Source organism: Vulpes vulpes, chromosome 1 (genome assembly GCF_048418805.1).
Source record: "Vulpes vulpes isolate BD-2025 chromosome 1, VulVul3, whole genome shotgun sequence".
Lineage (NCBI taxonomy): Eukaryota > Metazoa > Chordata > Mammalia > Carnivora > Canidae > Vulpes > Vulpes vulpes.
In genome coordinates this window covers 128,910,065-128,934,989 of record NC_132780.1, presented here as the reverse complement: position 1 = coordinate 128,934,989, position 24,925 = coordinate 128,910,065, and the positions used below count along the sequence as shown (strand labels likewise).

The 24,925-nt window shown below is 39.0% G+C and overlaps 1 protein-coding gene across 1 annotated transcript in view; it reads left to right on the top strand.

The window, feature by feature from the left end:
• ENPP3 (ectonucleotide pyrophosphatase/phosphodiesterase 3) overlaps window positions 1-23,428 on the top strand; it is an 84,660-nt gene extending 61,232 nt beyond the window's left edge. The window contains exons 21-25 of the mRNA XM_025990642.2: window positions 9,130-9,265; window positions 10,415-10,492; window positions 12,156-12,288; window positions 14,233-14,389; window positions 23,258-23,428. Of these exons, the coding sequence (XP_025846427.1) occupies window positions 9,130-9,265; window positions 10,415-10,492; window positions 12,156-12,288; window positions 14,233-14,389; window positions 23,258-23,428 (675 nt within the window). The remainder of the gene's footprint in view (window positions 1-9,129; window positions 9,266-10,414; window positions 10,493-12,155; window positions 12,289-14,232; window positions 14,390-23,257) is intronic.
• Window positions 23,429-24,925: the final 1,497 nt, after the last annotated feature.

The window sequence follows — 24,925 nt, the reverse complement described above, 5'->3', positions numbered from 1 at the left end:
AATAATTTTTTTTTGTTTTTGAGAAGGGCAGTATGATTCAAGGCCAATCAGATGATTTAGTTCTCTATTTGGAAAGTCCAGGTATCAGGGATTGTGTGGAATTAAGGGGAATGTTTGTGTTTTTCATACTTTCCCCTGCTGTCTTCCATTCCTGAATTTATGTGAGCTAAAGCAGAAACCAGAGGCAGGGAGATTTTAAGGGTACTCAGACCAAGGATTTAGTAAAATTCTTTATTGTTATTGTCTTAAAACTTGTTTCTTTGTTACCAAAAGTTCCTGTCCTTTAACTGATCCCACAGAACATACACAAGTATGTGTATTTCTCCCTCCATGTGACAGGATGGAATTCTAGCACTTTTCTGCTTTCTAATTCAAAAATCACTGTGTCAGTACATTGTGGTTCAAGAAAAATACTTACAAGGATGTTCTGATATTCACATAAAAATGTTTTAAATCAAGAAAACCCAAAAGACTCCACCCCAAGATTGCTAGAACTCATACAGCAATTTGGTAGCGTGGCAGGATACAAAATCAATGCCCAGAAGTCAGTGGCATTTCTACACACTAACAATGAGACTGAAGAAAGAGAAATTAAGGAGTCAATCCCATTTACAATTGCACCCAAAAGCATAAGATACCTAGGAATAAACCTAACCAAAGAGGTAAAGGATCTATACTCTAAAAACTATAGAACACTTCTGAAAGAAAGTGAGGAAGACACAAGGAGATGGAAAAATATTCCATGCTCATGGATTGGCAGAATTAATATTGTGAAAATGTCAATGTTACCCAGGGCAATGTACACGTTTAATGCAATCCCTACCAAAATACCATAGACTTTCTTCAGAGAGTTAGAACAAATTATTTTAAGATTTGTGTGGAATCAGAAAAGACCCCGAATAGCCAGGGGAATTTTAAAAAAGAAAACCATAGCTGGGGGCATCACAATGCCAGATTTCAGGTTGTACTACAAAGCTGTGGTCATCAAGACAGTGTGGTACTGGCACAAAGACAGACACATAGATCAATGGAACAGAATAGAGAACCCAGAAGTGGACCCTGAAATGTATGGTCAACTAATATTCGATAAAGGAGGAAGACTATCCATTGGAAGAAAAACAGCCTCTTCAGTAAATGGTGCTGGGAAATTTGGACATACACGTGCAGAAGAATGAAGCTAGACCACTCTCTTTCACCATACACAAAGATAAACTCAAAATGGATGAAAGATCTAAATGTGAGACAAGATTGCATCAAAATCCTAGAGGAGAACACAGGCTACACCCTTTTTGATCTCGGCCACAGTAACTTCCTGCAAGATACATCCACGAAGGCAAAAGAAACAAAAGCAAAAATGAACTATTGGGACTTCATCAAGATAAGAAGCTTTTGCACAGCAAAGGATACAGTCAACAAAACTAAAAGACAACCTACAGAATGGGAGAAGATATTTGCAAATGACATATCAGATAAAGGGCTAGTTTCCAAAATCTATAAAGAACTTCTTAAACTCAACACCAAAGAAACAAACAATCCAATCATGAAATGGGCAAAAGACATGAAGAGAAATCTCACAGAGGAAGACATGGACATGGCCAACACGCACATGAGATAATGCTCTGCATCACTGCCTTCAGGGAAATACAAATCAAAACCACAATGAGATACCACCTCACACCAGTGAGAATGGGGAAAATTAACCAGGCAGGAAACAACAAATGTTGGAGAGGATGCGGAGAAAAGGGAACCCTCTTACACTGTTGGTGGGAATGTGAACTGGTGCAGCCACTCTGGAAAACTGTGTGGAGGTTCCTCAAAGAGTTAAAAATAGACCTGCCCTACGACCCAGCAATTGCACTGTTGGGGATTTACCCCAAAGATTCAGATGCAATGAAACACCGGGACACCTGCACTCCGATGTTTCTAGCAGCAATGTCCACAATAGCCAAACTGTGGAAGGAGCCTCGGTGTCCATCGAAAGATGAATGGATAGAGAAGATGTGGTCTATGTATACAATGGAATATTACCCAGCCATTAGAAATGACAAATACCCACCATTTGCTTCGACATGGATGGATCTGGATGGTATTATGCTGAGTGAAACAAGTCAATCGGAGAAGGACAAACATTGTATGGTCTCATTCATTTGGTGAATATAAAAAATAGTGAAAGGGAATAAAGGGGAAAGGAGAAAACATGGTGGGAAATACCAGAAAGGGAGACACAACATGAAAGACTCCTAAATCTGGGAAACAAACTAGGGGTGGTGGAAGGGGAGGTGGGCGGGGGGTTGTGGTGACTGGGTGATGGGCACTGAGGTGGGCACTTGACAGGATGAGCACTGGGTGTTGTTCTGAATGTTGACAAATTGAACACCAATCAAAAATAAATTTATTAAAAATCAGCCCTGTGTCTGAAAAATCAGAGTTTAAATAAGCAATTTTTGGAGCATGGGCCCAATTGGCTTATGCCTTGAAGTTTTATGGAGCTGTTGTTTTTCTATGGTTTTGATGGTTTTTCTAATTTTTGTTGTGGTTAATGTTATCTCAAAAGAGTTCTGGAGAAGTAGCTGTGATTTGAAATCATGGTCCTGCAACAATAACTTCAAAACTATTAGGGTTGAGTAGATTGTATATAGGTTTTGCTTCTGGGGCCACACAGTAGGATTATGTGAACTACTTTTTCAGTTGCTGGGTGAAAAACTGAAATTTAGAGCAATAAATTTGATTATGTTACATTTACCTTATAAATTTGATGTAAATCAAAGAACGTTTTCGGAGAGGAAAATCTAGCACTCTTGAAAAATGTTTCCATTTCTCTCGATATATATGTGTATATGTGTACCATATCATTGAATTTTTAATAGCCTTCTCTGGTTTCAAAAGCTTGTTAGCACTAATACAAATAATGACCCAATGATGTCTTATGATTCTTCAAAAAACTAGGAACATTATTCATATCACACATTTTGGAACTATAAAAATTCCCTGTAGGAAAAAACTATGACTAGAATTTTATTTATTTCGTTATATATATATATATATATATATATATATTTTATTGAGGTTTTTTTTGCCATCATATAGTATAACACCCAGTACTCATCCTGTCAAGTGCCCCCCTCAGTGCCCGTCACCCAGTCACTCCAACCCTCCGCCCAATTCCCTTTGCACTACCCCTTGTTCATTTCCCAGAGTTAGGTGTCTCTCATGTTCTGTCTCCCTCTCTGATATTTCTCACTCATTTTCTCTCCTTTGCACTTTATTCTTTTTCACTATTTTTTATATTCCCCAAATGAATGAGACCATATAATGTTTGTCTTTCTCCAACTGACTTACTTCACTCAGCATCATACCCTCCAGTTCCATCCACGTCGAAGCACATGGTGGATATTTGTAGTTTCTAATGGCTGAGGAATATTCCATTGTATACATAGACCACATCTTCTTTATCCATTCATCTTTTGATGGACACCGAGGCTCCTTCCACAGTTTGGCTATTGCGGATATTGCTGCTATAAACATATAAGTGTCTGGCGTTTCACTGCATCTGTGTCTTTGGGGTAAATCCCTTGCAGTGCAATTGCTGGGTTGTAGGGTAAGCTGTATGTTTAACTCTTTGAGGAACCTCCCCACGGTTTTCCAGAGTGACTGTACCAGTTCACATTCCCACCAACAGTGCAAGAGGGTTCCCCTTTCTCCACATCCTCTCCAACATTTGTGTTTTCCTGTCTAGGATTTTGATGGATTCTTGTCTCGTATTTAGATCTTTCATCCATTTTGGTTTTGTTTTTTTTTTTTAAATTTTTTATTTATTTATGATAGTCACAGAGAGAGAGAGAGAGGCAGAGACACAGGTGGAAGGAGAAGCAGGCTCCATGCACCGGGAGCCTGATGTGGGATTCGATCCCGGGTCTCCAGGATCGCGCCCTGGGCCAAAGGCAAGCGCCAAACCGCTGCGCCACCCAGGGATCCTCTTTCATCCATTTTGAGTGTATCTTTGTGTCTGCTGTAAGATAATGGTCTAGTTTCATTCTTCTGCACATGTTTGTCCAATTTCCCCAGCACCATTTACTGAAGAGAATGTCCTTTTTCTGTGGATCATCTTTCCTGCTTTGTCAAAAATTAGTTTACCATACAATTGAGGGCCCATTTCTGGATTCTCTATTATGTTACATTGATTTATGTGTCTGTTTTTGTGCCAGTCCCACACTGTCTTGATGATCACAGCTTTGTAGTACAGCTTGAGATCCAGCATTGTGATGCCCCCAGGTATGGTTTTCTTTTTCAATATTCCCCTGGCAATTCGGAGTCTTTTCTGATTCCACACTGATTGTTTGTTCCAGCCGTGTGTAGAAAGCCCATGGTATTTTGACAGGGATTGCATTGAACGTGTACATTGCCCTGGGTAGCTTAGACAAGTTCACCATATTAATTCTTTAATCCATGAGCATAGAATATTTTCCATCTCTTTGTGTCTTCCTCAATTTCTTTCAGAAGTATTCTGTAGTTTTTAGGGTATAGATCCTTTACCTCCTTGGTTAACTTTATTCCTAGGTATCTTAAGCTTTTGGGTGCAATTGTAAATGGGATTGACTCCTTAATTTCTCTTTCTTCAGTCTCATTGTTAGTATATAGAAATGCCACTGATTTTTGGGCATTGATTTTGATTTTTTTTTTTTTTATTTATGATAGTCACACAGAGAGAGAGAGAGAGAGAGAGGCAGAGACACAGGCAGAGGGAGAAGCAGGCTCCATGCACCGGGAGCCCGATGTGGGATTCGATCCCGGGTCTCCAGGATCGCGCCCTGGGCCAAAGGCAGGTGCCAAACCGCTGCGCCACCCAGGGATCCCATGGGCATTGATTTTGTATCTTGCCAGATGGCTGAATTGCTGTTTCAGTTCTAGCAATCTTGGGGTGGAGTCTTTTGGGTTTTCTATGTACAGTATCAGGTCATCTGCGAAGAAGAAGAGTTTGACATTTGGGATGTCTCATTTCTTTTTGTTGTCTGAGGCTAGCACCTCTAGTACTATGTTAAATAGCAGTGGTGAGAGTGGACATCCTTGTCTTGTTCCTGATCTTAGGGGAAGGGCTCCTCGTGTTTACCCATTGAGAATGATATTTGCTGCAGGCTTTTAAGATGTTGCAGAATGTTCCCTTTATCCCTACACTTAGAAGCATTTTGAATAGGAATGTATGCTGTATTTTGTCAAACGCTTTTTCTGCATCTTTTGAGAGGGTCCTATGGTTCTTGTTTTTTCTCTTGTTGATGTGATGTATCAGATTGATTGTTTTATGAGTGTTGAACAAACTTTGCATCCCAGAGATAAATCCCACATGGTCATGGTGAAGAATCTTTTTTCTTTTCTTCTTCTTTTTTTATTATTATAAATTAATTTTTTATTGGTGTTCAATTTACCAACATACAGAATAACACCCAGTGCTCATCCTGTCAAGTGTCCCCCTCAGTGCCCGTCACCCACTCACCCCCAACCCCCGCCCTCCTCCCCTTCCACCACCCTTAGTTCGTTTCCCAGAGTTAGGAGTCTTTATGTTCTGTCTCCCTTTCTGATATTTCCCACACATTTCTTCTCCCTTCCCTTATGTTCCCTTTCACTATTGTTTATATTCCCCAAATGAATGAGAACATACACTGTTTGTCCTTCTCCGATTGACTTACTTCACTCAGCATAATACCCTCCAGTTCCATCCACGTTGAAACAAATGGTGGGTATTTGTTGTTTCTAATGGCTGAGGAATATTCCATTGTATACATTCTGTCTCCCTTTCTGATATTTCCCACTTATTTTTTCTCCTTTCCCCTTTATTCCCTTTCAGTATTTTTTATATTCCCCAAATGAATGAGACCATATAATGTTTGTCCTTCTCCGATTGACTTATTTCACTCAGCATAATACCATCCAGTTCCATCCACAATACGTGAAGTTTTATAGTAAAAGGATAAAGACCTGTGGTAGGAAACATCAACTCACAATATTCTTTTTGTCTCTGGGGCTCACAATTGATACTGTTGGTTTGGTTCTCCCATTTTATGACATCTTCACATGCCCCTTTGTCATTCAGAACTGTTTACTGTGATGTGTTTTTGAAACAATATAAACAAATGTTTTTAGCTTTCCAGTGTCTGCAACTAGGAGAGTGAAATAAATGGTGGGAGCTAATCCATGCCTCTAATACAAATATCTTCATATTTCTTGGTTTATTTTTGGGTTTTGTGGGTTCTATCACTCAGGAACTTCCTGAGAATGCAAGAAGGAAACAGGGATCCCTGGGTGGCGCAGAGGTTTGGCGCCTGCCTTTGGCCCAGGGCACGATCCTGGAGACCTGGGATCGAATCCCACATCGGGCTCCCAGTGCATGGAGCCTGCTTCTCCCTCTGCCTGTGTCTCTGCCTCTCTCTCTCTCTCTCTCTGTGACTATAATAATAAATAAATAAAAATTAAAAAAAAGAAGGAAACGTATGTTTTTGAGACTTTATGCATCTTAAATATTCTTGTTCTATCTGTATAGTTATTGGATGGTTTAGCTTTAGAATTTTAGAGATAATTATTCTTCAAGTTACTAGGACATAACATTTCCTGCACTGACTGTCTAATATTTTTATATGTTCCCTAATTTTTTCCATCTTTTGTCTTTAATTTTACTTTTGAAAGATATTTGCAACTTCATCTTACGAATATTACTGATTATTTTATTTCTGTTGCCATATTTTCTTTTAAATCCAAAGAGCTGTTTCTGCTTTTCTATAGCTTTCTCTTCTTTCTATATTGATGCCTTTCATACTCTCATCTCTCCAAGGAGCGAGTTTTCTCTTCTCTCTGCATTGTCTGCTTTTTATCTTGGTTCTTCCTCAACCCTGACAAAATATTTGGTGATCCTTGGTTGTAATTTTATATGGAAGGGAGAGATGCTAAGCTTCATGGCTGAGGCTGGCCTAGTGATAGACTGATAGGTTGTTCAGGAAAGGAACCAGCCATTTTTTGGGAGAATTTCCAATTGTAAGTATCTAGTTTTCCTTTTAGGCTGGTTTGTTTCCCAAAGAAAAGACACTTTAAAACAAAATAAATTTATTTTTTATTGGTGTTCAATTTGTCAACATACAGAATAATACCCAGTGCTCATCCCATCAAGTGCCCAACTCAGTGCCCACGACCCAGTCACCCCCACCCCCCGCCCACCTCCCCTTCCACACCCCTAGTTCGTTTCCCAGAGTTAGGAGTCTTTCATGTAGAAAAGACAATTTTAATCTGACCCAGCATATAGAATCAGGCAGCATTCCTGTGAGCAATGAGAATGGGAGGAGTCTTACCATCCAGTATATACATTTGTATTTAATCCCATTGCTTTTAATATGGTGCACCTGCTCTCTTGCCTGTCTTGTGTCCATAGACTGAACATTTCTCTGGTTCAAATTCTCCAGGGAGTAAATTTTCTATCTTCAACCTGGTCTCTTCTTTCTGGCCCTATGTACATCGCTTGTCTTTAGGAAACTCCCAAGTTTTACCCTTGGGGTTTGGTAGTAGGAATCCACTCTGTTGTGCCTTCCCCCGTCATGGTTTTTTGTTGTCAGTACTTAGTGGTCTACTAATTCATGTTACAATAGTGAACAAATATGTTGATCTGATTTCCAGCTTTTGAAAATTTCTTATTATCCATTATGTGTTTCCATCATTAACGTTCTTTTAGTGGGATTTTGGAAGGGAGCAGAGATAAATGTGTTCAATCAAGTTGAGGAATCTACTCAACTTCCATATAGTGTTTTCCGACTGGGGTATTGTAATTTGTTAGGGAGTACATTCTCTGGCTGGCTTTCCGCAGACTTCCCTCATCCTCATCTCCTACCTATTCTATACCTCATCATGGTACTCTCCTGCTTATGTATATAGTGCAGTGTTTTTTGCCTTTTTCTTTGTGAATTCATCTTTTACATTTTATGTTTCTCCAGCTTTATTGATATAATAGGCATAAAACATGGTATAGACTTAAAATATACCATGTGATGATTTCATACGTGAATATATTATCAAATGATTACTCTATATGTTTAGACACCAGGTTATTTTCGCTTTAACTACAATGCAGTAAATAGGGGAAGGATATCCTAATTTAATTAAACCTTTTTTTGGTTCTTGTTAAGAAATATATACATTATGGGCAGTATTGGGCATTTGAATCAATTAAAATTAAATGGAAAAATTAAATGAATAGCAATGTTTATTTACGATTATATGCTAATTGAAATATGATGATTTAAAACTATAGTGCCTTAAACATTTGGGTTAGGCAGCCTATTTATAGGATGTCTGCTAATGGATTAATTATTGTTTTAGTGTTTAAATGGAGTTACAAAAAAAAAATAAATGGAGTTACAAGGAAAATTGCAAAAAAGAATATTCCTATATTACCTAATGACTGAAGCATAGCTACAATTTTTTAAGTCCCCAAATAAGTAAGTTCAGAAAACTGAGGCTTCTTTGAATTATATGTTCTCAGATTTCCCAACAGTTCATGTGTATTTTATTTTTAATTTTTTAATATATATTTTTAAAGATTTTATTTACTCATTCATGAGAGACACAGAGAGAGGCAGAGACACAGGCAGAGGGAGAAGTAGGCTCCCTGCAGGAGCCCGATGTGGGACTTAATCCCAGTTCCTGGGATCACATGAGTCGAAGGCAGACACTCAAACCACCCAGGTATCCCTCGTATGTGTATTTTTAAAAGGAATTATTTTTATTTTACTTTCAATATTTACTTGTAAATACACCATATGTCATTACCACCTAAAAATTAGATCCTGAAAAGAATTTTTTTTTAGCAGGAGCTCTCATTATTCATTTGCTCTTAATTTAGGATTTTATTCTGCAAATATTCCTTTCCTGGATGTATTTGATTTGCCCTCCCACTGTCCCTAACCAGAAGGGAACCACAGAAGAAAACATTGAAGACACTCATTTCCATTGCTTGCGTAGACCTGATTCACTAAGAAAAAAGGATAGGAAAAGGTTAAATGAAAAACATTCTAGGGAAGTTACAAACCATATAAGGTGTGGGTTAGCCACAACTGTGGGCGTAACTTTTTTTTTTCTTTTTCTCTCTTTCAACAGGGAGACACATCACCTCTTCCTCCCACTGTCCAAGGCTGTCTGCGGGCTGATGTCAGAGTTGCTCCTTCTGAAAGCCAAAAGTGTTCCTTTTATTTAGCAGACAAGAATATCACCCATGGCTTCCTCTATCCTCCTGGTTAGTATGACTTTTTTAGGGCAGCACTTTAGAAAGCCCTCATTAGCTGGATGTGGGCGTGTGCCTTAAACATATTCTCCCCCCACCAAAACTACCTGCTTGGGCAAAACTAGCTGCCTAGGAGGCTTCCAGTGGTTGTAGGGTGACCTATAGCCAAGCAACAGCTATTAGAAAGACTAATAAATTTTGCAGTGGGAACCACACATCAGCTCTAATCTAGCTGAGATGTTCAGAGAATTTGGCAGGTTTAGTTTAATTTTAAAACTGAATGAAGATTCTTTGGAAAGGGACACAAGCCATCTAAAAAAAACATTTTTTTCTGTCTGCTACCCAAGATAAAGTCTGCATGGAGCATGCAGCTCTGCCTGTAGCAAGAAATCAGGCTGGAATTCGGGCCTGTGACACATGGAGCATGCACATGTCCATCAATTTCATACCGTAGATTAAGCAGCTGAATGAACTTCACATATATTTATTTATTATTTTTAGAAAACATCTCTCTTGGGAACATGCAAAAGCCAGTGTCATTTTTTCTGAACTCAAATCTCTTCCTTATTCAGCAGGAAATGCCATTTTTATTAACTCACTCAATACGATTTTCAGCAATTTCAGCTTCTGGGAATGGATTTACTCTTATAACTTAGGGATTTTTAGAGTGGGGGAAAAAAAAGCTTGGTGAAAGTACGTAGTATATCAATTTAAATACCTAACACAGACTTAGGATAAATAAACTGATATATCTTATTAAAATACCTACAGATGGGACACCTGGGTGGCTCAGTGGTTGGGTATCTGGCTTTGGCTCAGGGCGTGATCCCAGGATCCTGGATAAATCCAATCAATCCAAGATAAATCTCATCTTGAGACCCATAACTCTATGTGTAAAGACCCAATTTTCCTATGTATCACATTCACGGGTACAAGGGATTAGGACTTGGACATATCTTTCTGAAGGTCACCATTCAACCTATAGGTATCAAATGTATGAAACTGCTGGCCTTATTTATAACCTTTACTGGAGAGTACTTAGTATTCCTATATTTCAACTGCTAATAAATTTTCATTGGTATGTAATAGTATTTTGCTAATTACGTATTTTGTTATATTTTCTCTTCTAGCTAGAGTTAATCAAATCCATTTGTTTTACAGCAAACAACAGGACTTCTGATAGTCAATATGATGCTTTAATCACAAGTAATTTGGTCCCTATGTATACAGCATTTAAAAGTAAGTATACATTTAGATTATTAATTTAAAAACATCTAAATGGCTTTATGAGCTTATAAACTAAACACATCTTTTTGATGTTGTTTGCAATTTGTCCCTGATATTGAGTCATTTGTTCTAATGCTTTAATATAGAAATAGGAAGGATCTCTGACATAGTTTTCTTTCTTTCAACTTACCTCAATTTTGGATGCCTTGTGACTAGAACTTCAATAATTTGTTTTTAATCTAATTTAGCTGTAAATGGCTAGTCACAAAACAAAATTTTACTGACACTTACCATAAGTATGTGAAATGTGTTTGTCCCTAGAATCGTAATTAATAAAGTAGTGTGTATATTCTGACCACTATTTGATATCACTGTCCCCAAAGCACCTCAGCACTAGGAAAGAATTTGGAAACATATTTTACTTGGGATAACTGGGTAGCTCAGTGGATGAGCATCTGCCTTCGGTTCAGGGTGTGATCCCAGGGTCCTGGGATTGAGTCTTGCATCAGGCTCCTGCTTCTTCTTCTCTCTATGTCTCTGCCTCTCTCTCTCTCATGAATAAATAAATAATTTTTTAAAAAGGAAATATTTTACTTAATTTCAAGACTGCAACTACATCAGCAACAGGAAGTGTCATCAATGTGACTATTTTTCTAAGATTTTGTTTATTTACTTATTAGAGAGAGAGAGAAAAAAAAAATAGAAGGAGTGGAGGCGCTGAGGGAGGAGCAGATTCCTTGCTGAGCAGGGAGCCCAAAGCAGGGTTTGATCCCAGGACCCTGAGATCATGACCTGAGCTGAAGGCAGACATACAACCAACTGAGCCACCCAGGCACCCCCATCAAGGCGACTATTATTTTTGTTACATGGACTGTTTTGCAGAATTACCTAATCACCACTGGCAATTATTAAAATACAATTTGATGCTATTTAAATGTACCTCCCTATTATAGAAAATATTTCCATGTTCAACAAAGGTAGATATTTTGGAGGACCATTTGACGGTAAATGGTTCTCCAACCTTTTATTTTCAGGCTGTAGGTGTCCTTTTGTCTAAAGTGAGTCTCTTGCAGACAGCAAATAGATGGGTCCTGCTTTTTTATCCAGTCTGAAACCCTGCGCCTTTTGATGGGGTCATTAAGCCTGTTCACGTTCAGAGTTACTATTGACAGATATGAGTTTAGTGTCATCATGATATCTATTCAGTCCTTGTTTTTGTGGATTGTTCCACTGAACTTCTTCTTAAAGGGGAATTTTAAGAGTCCCCCTTAAAATTTCTTGCAGAGCTGGTTTGGAGGTCACATATCTTTCAGTTCCTGCCTGTCTTGGAAGCTCTTTATCTCTCCTTCCATTTTGAATGAGAGCTTTGCTGGATAAAGTATTCTTGGTTGCATGTTCTTCTCATTTAGGACCCTGAATATATCCTGCCAGCCCTTTCTGGCCTGCCAGGTCTCTGTGGAGAGGTCTGTTGTTACCCTAATACTCCTCCCCATAAAAGTCAGGGACTTTTTTTCTCTTGCTGTTTTAAGGATCTTCTCCTTATCTTTGGAATTTGCAAGCTTCACTATTAAAATACGAGGTGTTGAATGGTTTTTATTGATTTTAGGGGGGGATCTCTCTATTTCCTGGATCTGAAAAGGTAGATATTTTTAACGTCTTACTCTATTATTTTTAGAAATGTGGGATTACTTCCACAGTTTTCTTCTTGTAAAACTCTCCATGGAAAGAAATGGAGTAAATGTGGTTAGTGGACCAGTATTTGATTATAATTATGATGGTCATTTTGATGCTCCAAATGAAATCACAGGGTAAGTAATTTGCAAACAAATGGATTTTTTGATTTAGCAATAGGGTATCATGAGGGGAAACCTCAGTATTCTAAATAAAAGCTTAGTCTTCTAAATATTACACAATATATTTACATAGGGATGTTATTATTGACTATCTTCAACTGGTCTATAAATAACTGCAAAATATTTATATGGCAAATATCTAGACTAATGTGCAAAGAAAAATTAGCAAAATTTTTATTTAGGAAATTTCTAAATAAATGGGCATAGGGAAAATGTGATTTTGTAAAGGTTAAAGAGATAAGAACGACTCACTGTACTATCAATAAATATAGAGCCAGCACATAAATGAATTAAAAAAAAAACAAGTTGTGATGATTCATAATATTGTCCATAGTGGATGATTCATAAACTATCTCCCAGGAGAGGGTAGAGGTTTCCCCTAGAAAACCAGTTGTGTTAACTTGTATGTCTTCGTACCAAACCTGGTCATAATACATTGCTAAGAATTACCTTTGAATGCAGCACACAGGAATAGAGAGGTTTAGAAATTTTATCCATTATTTCTTTTATTATCAAAGTGTATGAAGGACCAAACTAAACAATTATGCTGTCTGAGCCTAGATTGTGTAATGCAATGGTTTCTACCTATACCTTTTTTTTTTAAAATGATTTTTATTTACTCATGAGAGACAAGCGAGAGGCAGAGATATAGGCAGAGGGAGAAGCAGGCTCCCTGGAGGGAGCCTGATGTAGGACTCGATCCCAGGATCCTGGGATCATGCCCTGAGCTAAAGCCAGATACCCAACCACTGAGCCACCCTGGCGTCCCTCTACCTACAGCTTTTGATAGAGGAACATTTATGACAACTCAGTGTATGGCCTTTATCTGTTTCATTTGTCTTGTCCTTATTTTAGTGCTTATTAATCCTTCATTTCACCATTTAATAATTCTAGCAAACACTTTGATAGCACTTTACTACATAAGTATCTTTTTAAACACATACATGTCATTTAGTCCACAAAACATTCCTATGTTAGATTCTGTTAGCCCCCCTATTTAGAGATGGAGAAACTGAGATATAGAGAGGTTAAGTATCTTATTTATGTTCCACAGCTAATAAGTGGGAAAGCCAGAATACAAACCTTATGAGTTCATGTAGAAATCCTAAAATCACTATAATATCACTATTTATAGCAGTCATATTTCTTTTCTTTTTAAGATTTATTTATTCATTTGTGATAGACATAGAGAGAGAGAAAGGCAGAGACACAGGGGGAGGGAGAAGCAGGCTCCATGCAGGGAGCCCGACGTGGGACTCAATCCCAGGACTCCAGGATCGCGCCCTGGGCCAAAGGCAGGGGCTAAACCACTGAGCCACCCAGGGATCCCCAGCAGTCATATTTCTTTTAGTGGGCTCGTAATTGGCACTTAAAACTTTTAAAAGCACTTTCATGTTCATTATCTAAAACTGAAGGACTGTCGTATCGGTTGTATGATCTATCCCCATGTCTGCACTGTGAAGTTGGTAGTACAGGATCACCTCCATGTTAAACTTGAGGAAACTTACAAAGTCTTAGAATGTGAGAGGATTAGCACTCGCCCAATCATCTTGCAATAGTGCTCCAGTTGGAATTTGGGTTTCTTTGTTTCCAGTCCTTGTTCTACTGTAAAATGTCACTATGAAGTATAGAGTCAACAAAACTAGGAAACACAGGAGGCGTAATATCATGGTCTGCTTTCCTTGGTATTCTCATATTTTACCTTAGTATTATAATGACCAAGTTTGGACTTCTATAAAGTTCTGTTCTGGCTTATGGAAGTCTAAAATCATGTGATAAGATTTTGTACTTTCTAGACTATATTTTTACTATAACATTTCTTTAAAAATGTGTAACAACATTTATTAGTTTTAGAAGCAAAAGTATAATAACATCAGATCTTTTCCATTGTGTTTGTAGATACCTAACGAACACTAGTGTTCCCATCCCAACGCACTACTTTGTGATGTTGACGAGTTGCAAAAACCGGAGCCACACCCCCAATGCCTGCCCTGGGTGGTTGGATGTCCTACCTTTTATTATCCCTCACCGACCTACCAATGTTGAGAGCTGTCCGGTGAGTCTGCTCCTGGAGAGTCCTCAGGAACTTAGAAAATGATTAGTCTCAGCTCCTCCAGGCTTTCATCAAAGTGGCTTTGACTGCAACATATTTTTTAGTTGTTTTGTGGATAGAGTTGTACTAAAGATTGAGAGAGGCCGAGACACAGGCAAAGGCAGAAGCAGGCTCCACACCGGGAGCCCGATGTGGGACTCGATCCCAGGTCTCCAAGATCAGGCCCTGGGCTGAAGGTGGCACTAATCCGCTGAGCCACCCAGGCTGCCCAAATTACCTCATTCTTAATCTTTTCCTTAGACTATTACTATCTTTATGTAATTGATGTCAATTTAAATATGTATATCCCTACATGAACAAGTGTTTATATATGCATATCTTATGTATTAAATTTATATATACTTTATTCATATTCATAAGGGAAGGGGTGATATTGTATTAATATTTTTATTCTTAATACAGAAAATTGAGAGTTTTGTGCCAAAGTTGGCACTCAAAGTTTTCTGAATGAATATGGAAATACAAAAAATCCATCAACTTGGAACATGAGGTCTGAGATTAATTATGGACACATAGACAATGAGTTAAAATAACACTTTTTAAAAACATCCTGTGTTAGTCTACTTCAGTATTTTTATGGATTAAGGAAAATGGTATGTAAATAGTTACTTAAACTTGCATATATATTTGATTGAGTCCCACGTCGGGCTCCCTGCATAGAGCCTGCTTCTCCCTCTGCCTGTGTCTCTGCCTCTTTCTCTCTCTCTCTCCATTAATAAAAATTTTTAAAATGAGTTATATAAATGAAATGTAAATAAGAATAAATGAAATATAGACACGAATGGGTCAGCTTATTATAGAAAAGTTATTTTATTTTATTTATTTTATGTTTTTAAAAAGATTTTATTTGTTTATTCATGAGAGACAGAGAGAGGGTGTGAGAGAGAGGCAGAGACAGTGGGAGAAGCAGGCTTCCCACAAGGAGCCTGATGTGGGACTTGATCCCAGATTCCGGGATCAGGACATGAGCTAAAGGGAAACACTCAACTGCTGAGCCATCCAGGCGTCCCAGAAAAGTTATTTTACAAATAAAAAATAAGAGATGTCACAAAGTTGCTTTAATTGCTAAATCCAAAGTTGGAATAACTGCTAAATAATGTTATAAGGATTTAGTGTTTCAAATTCAAGACACATTTGGCTGGAATAATCAATAACGGAAGGTTATAAAAAATGAAAGAGTAGGGCCGGGCCCTGAAAATGGGCACAATTTGAAACAGATTGAGAGGATTGAGAATACCTTTCAATGGAGAAAAGGTCTGGAACTGATTGTGTGCAACAGCTAAAGAAGAAGGGATACTCGAAGATGAATCAGATTTTAAATGTAGGTAATTAGGAAAAAAAAAGATGGAAATTAGGAATGAGAACTATTTTGGCAAGTAGCTAAGACAGTTAAATTTAGGCCACATTCTTTGTAGAAATGGGTGTTCACATGGAAAAATCCCACAGGCTAGTAGAGACTGGAAATTAAAGCTTTGGTTCCAGGCCAGATTGGGATTCATCTCAATGGTGTTCAGGTGTTCAACACATAACTGCCTTCACCATACTGTGTATTGTGGGAGATACATCAATAAATTAGACATGAATTCTATCAAAGGGGGCTCACAGTTTAGCCCTTGAATGCCTCATATAAGAAGGAGGATGAGATAATTGTCACAAAGAGGGATAGATAAAATTACCATAGGATTTCAAAGAATAGAGAAGGTGACATTCTAATTGGGTGTTGAAGACAGCATTTTAACTTGAATGTTGAATGGCCTTTCAATGACTAAAGATGGAGAGGAAAGGCTACAGGCTAAGCAGTGCGTCTCTCATAGTCCTAGTGTGGGCAAGGGTTTCCAAAAAATGGTAAGTCATCATTCTTTGCTAACTCTTCCAGTGGCAGACAAAGGTAGCTAATACGACGTGGTACTGGTTATCATTGAATCAGAATTTAGTAGTTCTCTTTTTTTTAGAAAGATTTCTTTTTTTAAAGATTTTATTTATTTATTCATAGAGACAGAGAGAGAGGCAGAGACACAGGCAGAGGGAGAAGCAGGCATCATACAGAGAGCCTGACTTGGGACTCAATCGAGGGTCTCCAGGATCACGCCCTGGCCTGCAGGCGGCGCTAAACCGCTGCGCCACCGCGGCTGCCCCTTAGTTCTTTATATCAGAGTCTAGGTAGCTACTATGGATTGATGAAAATGGGTATGCAAAGAAGAAACCATGGCTCTCCCTGGTCTAGGCTTTATTGCCTTCTACCAGAAAAAATTTTTCAAATTTTTTTTATTGGAGTTCAATTTGCCAACATTAGCATTACACCCAGTACTCATCCTGCCACGTGCCCCGCTCAGTGCCCATCACCCAGTCACCCCAACCCCCCGTCCACCTCCCTTTCCACTACCCCTTGTGCACTTCCCAGAGTTAGGTATCTCAGGTTTCATCACCATCACTGATATTTTCACTCATTTTTCTCCTTTCCCCTTTATTCCCTTTCAATAATTTTTATATTCCCCAAATTAATGAGACCATATAATGTTTGTCCTTCTCCAATGGACTTACTTCACTCAGCATAATACCCTCCAGTTCCATCCACGCTGAAGCACATGGTGGGTATTTGTAGTTTCTAATGGCTGAGTAATATTCCATTGTATACATAGACCACATCTTCTTTCTCCATTCATCTTTTGATGGACACCGAGGATTTTTCCAGTTTGGCTATTGTGGACATTACTGCTATGAACATCAGGGTGCAGGTGTCCCGGCATTCATTGCATCTGTATCTTTGGAGCAAATCCCCAGCAGTGCAATTGCTGGATTGTAGGGTTGTAGGGCAGATCTATTTGGAACTCTTTGAGGAACCTCCACACAGTTTTCCAGAGTGGCTGTGCCAGTTCACATTCCCACCAACAGTGCAAGAGGATTCCACTTTCTCCACATCCTCTCCAACATTTGTTGTTTCCTGCCTTCTTAATGTTCCCCATTCTCACTGGTGTGAGGTGGTATCTCATTGTGGTTTTAATTTGTATTTCCCTGATGCCCAGTGATGTGGGGCATTTTCTTATGTGCTAGTTGGCCACGTATATGTCTTCTTCTATGAAATTTCTGTTCATGTCTTTTGTCCATTTCATGATTGGATTGTTTGTTTCTTTGGTGTTGAGTTTAAGAAGTTCTTTATAGATTTTGGAAACTAGCCCTTTATCTGATATGTCATTTGCAAATATCTTCTCCCATTCTGTAGGTTGTCTTTTAGTTTTGTTGACTGTATCCTTTGCTGTGCAAAAGCTTCTTATCTTGATGAAGTCCCAATAGTTCATTTTTGCTTTTGTTTCTTTTGCGTTTGTGGATGTATCTTGCAAGAAGTTACTGTGGCCAAGTTCAAAAAGGGTGTTGCCTGTGTTCTCCTCTAGGATTTTGATGGAATCTTGTCTCACATTTAGATCTCTCATCCATTTTGAGTTTATCTCTGTGTCTGGTGCAACAGAGTGGTCCAGTTTCATTCTTCTGCATGTGGATGTCCAATTTTCCCAACACCATTTATTGAAGAGACTGTCTTTCTTCCAATGGAAAGTCTTTCCTCCTTTATCCAATATTAGTTGACCATAAAGTTCAGGGTCCACTTCTGGATTCTCTATTCTGTTCCATTGATCTATGTGTCTTTTTGTGCCAGTACCACACTGTCTTGATGACCACAGGTTTGCAGTACAACCTGAAATCTGGCATTGTGATGCCCCCAGCTATGGTTTTCTTTTTTAAAATTCCCCTGGCTATTCGGGGTCTTTTCTGATTCCACACAAATCTTAAAATAATTTGTTCTAACTCTCTGAAGAAAGTCCATGGTATTTTGATAGGGATTGCATTAAACGTGTACATTGCCCTGGGTAACATTGACATTTTCACAATATTAATTCTGCCAATCCATGAGCATGGAATATTTTTCCATCTCTTTGTGTCTTCCTCAATTTTTTTCAGAAGTGTTCTATAGTTTTTAGGGTATATATCCTTTACCTTTTTGGTTAGGTTTATTCCTAGGTATCTTATGCTTTTGGGTGCAATTGTAAATGGGATTGACTCCTTAATTTCTCTTTCTTCAGTCTCATTGTTAGTGTATAGAAATGCCATTGTATTCTGGGCATTGATTTTGTATCCTGCCAAGCTACCAAATTGCTGTATGAGTTTTAGCAATCTTGGGGTGGAGGCTTTTGGGTTTTCTGTGTAGAGTATCATGTCATTGGTGAAGAGGGAGAGTTTGACTTCTTCTTTACCAATTTGAATGCCTTTAATGTCTTTTTGTTGTCTGATTGCTGAGGCTAGGACTTCCAGGACTATGTTGAATAGCAGTGGTGAGAGTGGACATCCCTGTCTTGTTCCTGATCTTAGGGGAAAGGCTCCCAGTGCTTCCCCATTGAGAATGATATTTGCTGTGGGCTTTCCGTAGATGGCTTTTAAGATGTCTAGGAAAGTTCCCTCTATCCCAACACTCTGAAGTGTTTTGATCAGGAATGGATGCTGTATTTTATCAAATGCTTTCTCTGCATCTAATGAGAGGATCATATGGTTCTTGGTTTTTCTCTTGCTGATATGGTGAATCACAATGATTGTTTTACGAGTGTTGAACCAGCCTTGTGTTCCGGGGATAAATCCTACTTGGTCATGGTGAATAATTTTCTTAATATGATGTTGGATCCTATTGGCTAGTATCTTGTTGAGAATTTTTGCATCCATGTTCATCAGGGATATTGGTCTGTAATTCTACTTCTTGGTGGGGTCTTTGTCTGGTTTCGGAATTAAGGTGATGCTGGCCTCATAGAACGAATTTGGAAGTACTCCATCTCTTTCTATCTTTCCAAACAGCTTTAGTAGGATAGGTATGGTTTCTTCTTTAAATGTTTGATAGAATTCCCCTGGGAAGCCATCTGGCCCTGGACTCTTGTGTCTTGGGAGGTTTTTGATGACTGCTTCAATTTCCTCCCTGGTTATTGGCCTGTTCAGGTTTTCTATTTCTTCCTGCTCCAGTTTTGGTAGTTTGTGGCTTTCCAGGAATGCGTCCATTTCTTCTAGATTGCTTGATTTATTGTCGTAGAGCTGTTCATAGTATGATTTTAAAATCGTTTGTATTTCCTTGGTGTTGGTAATGATCTCTCCTTTCTCATTCATGATTTTATTAATTTGAGTCTTCTCTCTTCTTTTTAATAAGGTTGGCTAATGGTTTATCTATCTTATTAATTCTTTCAAAGAACCAAGTCCTGGTTCTGTTGATCTGTTCCACAGTTCTTTTGGTCTCGATTTCATTTAGTTCTGCTCGAATTTTAATTAACTCTCTTCTTCTGCTGGGCGTGGGTCCATTTGCCGCTTTTTCTCTAGCTCCTTTATGTGTAAGGTGAGCTTTTGTATTTAAGTTCTTTCCAGTTTTTGAATGGATGCTTGTATTGCGATGTATTTCCCCCTCAGGACTGCTTTTGCTGCATCCCAAAAATTTTGAACGGTTGTATCTTCATTCTCATTAGTTTCCATGAATCTTTTTAATTCTTCCTTAATTTCCTGGTTGACCCTTTCATCTTTTAGGAGGATGGTCCTTAACCTCCATGTGTTTGAAACCCTTCTAAACTCTTTGTTGTGATTTTGTTCTAGTTTCAAAGCACTATGGTCTGACAATATGCAGGGGACGATCCCAATCTTTTGGTGTCCATGAAGACCCAGACCTGGTTTGGTGTCCATGAAGACCCAGAATGTGGTCTATTCTGGAGAAAGTTCCATGTGCACTTGAGAAGAATGCGTATGCAGTTGAGTTTGGATGTAAAGTTCTGTAAATACCTGTGAAATCCATCTGGTCCAGTGTATCATTTAAAGCTCTTGTTTCTTCAGAGATGTTGTACTTAGAAAACCTGTTGATTGTAGAATGTGCTGCATTTAAGTCACCAAGTATAAGTGTATTATGTCTTTACTTTGGTTATTAATTGATTGATATACTTGGCAGCTCCCACATTCGGGGCATAAATATTCTTGGGGCTGCCTGGCAGCAGGAGCGTCCTTGCTACCCTGTGTCCTCCCGGCCTCCGCCTGTCCAAGGGGATCCTTGTCCTTGCTGGATCCTGGGCTGTGTCCCCCGCCCTGGGCTCTGGGGCACGTGTTGCTGGAATTGCGCTCTCAGTGGAGGAAGCCCCCTCGGACCAGAGCCGCCGCCGACCCGCCACCTGAGCTGCTCCTGGGGCCCTGCCAGGCACTCGCTCCAACCCTTTAGGGAGCTCAGTCCGCGGTGTATGGCGTGCTCTCCCCTGGGGCGCAGTTCCTCTGTTAGTGCCCCTGGGAGCCCGAGGGCATCACTGCCCTTCCTGGGATCCTGTCCGAGTTCCCTCTGAGCGCCTCTTTGTCCCGGAAGATTGGTAAAGTTCATGCTTCTCCGGGACTGGGCCTTCTTGTCCTGGGAACACTGGCCACCTGGTCTTAGCCCGGCTCCTTGCGAGGGACCCCCCCCCCCCGGATGCTTTTTTATTTATTTATTTTTGTTTCTTTTTTTTTTAAAAACATTTTCTTGCGTTGATAGGAGTGTTAACTCTACTCACTGTAGCATTCCAGCTATTCTCTCTTCAAATCTCAGGTCAAAATCATAGGTTTTCAGGATGATTTGAAAGTTATCTAATCAGGAACAACACAGGGATGTCCACTCTCACCACTGCTATTCAACATAGTACTAGAAGTCCTAGCTTCAGCAATCAGACAACAAAAAGAAATAAAAGGCATTCAGATCGGCAAAGAGGAAGTCAAACTCTCCCTCTTCGCAGATAACCTGGTAATGTACATAGAAAACCCAAAACACTCCACCCCAAGAATGCTACAACTCATAGAGCAATTTGGCAGCGTGGCAGGATACAAAATCAATGCCCAGAAGTCAGTGGCATTTCTATACACTAACAATGGGACTGAGGAAAGAGAAATTAAGGAGTCAATCCCATTTACAATTGCACCCAAAAGCATAAGATACCTAGGAATAAACCTAACCAAAGAGGTAAAGGATCCATACCCTAAAAACTATAGAACACTTCTGAAAGAAATTGAGGAAGACACAAGGAGATGGAAAAATATTCCATGCTTATGGATTAGAAGAATTAATATTGTGAAAATGTCAATGTTGCCCAGGGCAATTTACAATTTAATGCAATCCATATCAAAATACTATGGACTTTCTTCAGAGAGTTGGAACAAGTTATCTTAAGATTTGTGTGGCATCAGAAAAGACCCCGAATAGCCAGGGGAATTTTAAAAAAGAAAACCATAGCTGGGGGCATCACAATGCCAGATTTCAGGTTGTACTACAAAGCTGTGGTCATCAAGACAGTGTGGTACTGGCACAAAAACAGACACATAGATCAATGGAACAGAATTGAGAATCCAGAAGTTGTCCTCAACTCTATGGTCAACTAATGTTTGACAAATGAGGAAAGACTATCCCCTGAAAAAAAGACAGTCTCTTCAATAAATGGTGCTAGGAAAATTGGAATCCACATGCAGAAGAATGAAACTGGACCATTCTCTTACACCATACACAAAGATAAACTCAAAATGGATGAAAGATCTAAATGTGAGACAAGATTCCATCAAAGTCCTATAGAACACAGGCAACACCCTTTTTGATCTCGGCCACAGTAACTTCCTGCAAGATACATCCACGAAGGCAAAAGAAACAAAAGCAAAAATGAACTATTGGGACTTCATCAAGATAAGAAGCTTTTGCACAGGAAAGGATACAGTCAACAAAACTAAAAGACAACCTACAGAATGGGAGAAGATATTTGCAAATGACATATCAGATAAAGGGCTAGTTTCCAAGATCTATAAAGAACTTCTTAAACTCAACAGCAAAGAAACAGACAATCCAATCATGAAATTGGCAAAAGACATGGACAGAAATCTCACAGAGGAAGACATACACATGACCAACAAGCACATGAGAATATGCTCTGCATCCTTGGACGTGAGGGAAATACAAATCAAAACCACAATGAGATACCACCTCACACCAGTGAGAATGGGGAAAATTAACCAGGCAGGAAACCACAAATGTTGGAGAGGATGTGGAGAAAGGGGAACCCTCTTGCACTGTTGGTGGGAATGTGAACTGGTGCAGCCACTCTGAAAAACTGTGTGGAGGTTCCGCAAAGAGTTCCAAATAGACCTGCCCTACGGCCCAGCAATTGGACTGCTGGGGTTTACCCCAAAGATACAGATGCAGTGAAATGCTGGGACACCTGCACCCTGATGTTTCTAGCAGCAATGTCCACAATAGCCAAACAGTGGCAGGAGCCTCGGTGTCCATCGAAAGATGAATGGATAAAGAAGCTGTGGTCTATGTATACAATGGAATATTACTCAGCCATTAGAAATGACAAATACCCACCATTTGCTTCAGCGCGGATGGAACTGGAGGGTATTATGCTGAGTGAAATAAGTCAATCAGAGAAGGACAAACATTATATGGTCTCATTAATTTGGGGAATATAAACATTGTTGAAAGGGAATAAAGTGGAAAGGAGATAAATATGAGTAGGAAATATCAGAAAGGGGGACAGAACATGAGAGACACCTTTTTCTGGGAAACGAACTAGGGGTGCAAGGGGAGGTGGGTGGGGGGTGGGGGGGTGACTGGGTGATGGGCACTGAGGTGGGCACTTGACGGGATGAGCACTGGGTGTTATTTTATATGTTGGCAAATTGAACACCAATTAAAAATAAGAAAATCCCAGGCAAAAGGAGACTTTCTAAATGATAAAAGATTTTTCTGTGAATGAAAAATAATGCCCTTTGAAAAAACAGTCTTTTGTTTCTCTTTTATAGGAAGGTAAACCAGAAGCCGTTTGGATTGAAGAAAGATGGCAAGCCCATGTTGCTCGGGTCCGTGATGTGGAACTTCTTACTGGGCTGGACTTTTACCAGGAAAAAGCACAGCCTGTCTCTGAAATTTTGCAACTAAAGACATATTTACCCACATTTGAAACTATAATTTAACCTAATATATAAATGAATTCTGGGAGAATATAAATGATTTTTTCCTGTTAAATAATCACAAAATAAAACTTTCTATTTTTCCTTAACTCCTTAAAAAAGCCATGTGGTGTGATTTCATTCTTCCTTTTCACCTTTTCATCTATGCAAATGTGAACTTTATTTTGAAGTCACTTTTTTTTTTTGTTGCAGAGATTGTGCTGTGTTATACCTACCTTATTATATTTCTTATCTCATTTATAATCTTTGGCTATATTTCTCTGTCCAGCATGATCTAAACAGAAGGGAGAGCAAGAGAAGTGTCACTTTGGTGAAGGTTGCATAAGATGTTAGATTTGATGATTAGACAATATTTATTAAAAGAAACACATTCAATAATTTTACTTGTAAAAACTGTCAACAGATCTTTTACAGTAGGAAAGACCAGAAAACAACCTCAAAGACTGGTTGAACAAATTATGGAATTTGTTTAAACAATGGAATGGAATAATGCTATTCCAATACCATGAAGAAAGAAGTAGACCTCTATATTGAATGTATGTCTACTGTTAAAAGAACTAGGTAAAATAGCATGCTGTCATGTCTTGGGGGTCAGCTCTTTTTCTTTAAGGGAGCATCTGGGTGGCTCAGTCAGTTAAGCATCTGACTTTGGCTCAGGTCATGATCTCAGGGTCCTAGGATGGAGCCCTGTTTCCAGGTTCCCCATTCAGTGGGGTGTCTGCCTCTCCCTCTCCCATTGCTTCCCCCTCCTTCATGATCTCCCTTTCTCTCATAAATGAACAAAATTAAAAAAGGGGTGGCAGATTATAAAATGTCTTAGGCCATATAGTCCCCTAGAGTCAACTCTGCCATTAAATCAAGGAAGAAGTCATAGATAATACATAAAAGAAATTGGAGTGGCTGGGTTTAAATAAAACTTTATTTACAAAAAAGAAGCAGAGGGCTAGATTTGGTTCCAATAAACTTTATATTTAAAGACATAAGCAAACAAACCACAGATGGGCTATCATTTGTCAATCCCTGATTTTATAATAAAGCCGGGTAGGGGACAGGTAGGAATTTATGGTAAAGAGAAAGAGAGGGAGATAAATTTTTTATTTTGTGACCTTTTGGTATTATCTAAAATTTTTAAAAATCACTCTGTTTATCTTTAGTAAATCAAGGAGATCCGATGCTTTTTGAGAGGAAATACCATTGATCAGATTTTTGGATTGCTAGACTAGCAATCCAGATGATTGTTCATCCAGGGGCAGAGGCTTTGGTTAGTTTAAGTGCCACTCACTTTTTGTTTTGTTTTGTTTTTAACATATTTTTTCCACTTATAGGATTTATTTTATTTTTATTTTATTTTTTTTATAAATTAATTTTTATTGGTGTTCAATTTACCAACATACAGAAAAACACCCAGTGCTCATCCCGTCAAGTGTCCCCCTCAGTGCCCGTCACCCATTCCCCCCGACCCCCACCCTTCTCCCCTTCCACCACCCCGAGTTTGTTTCC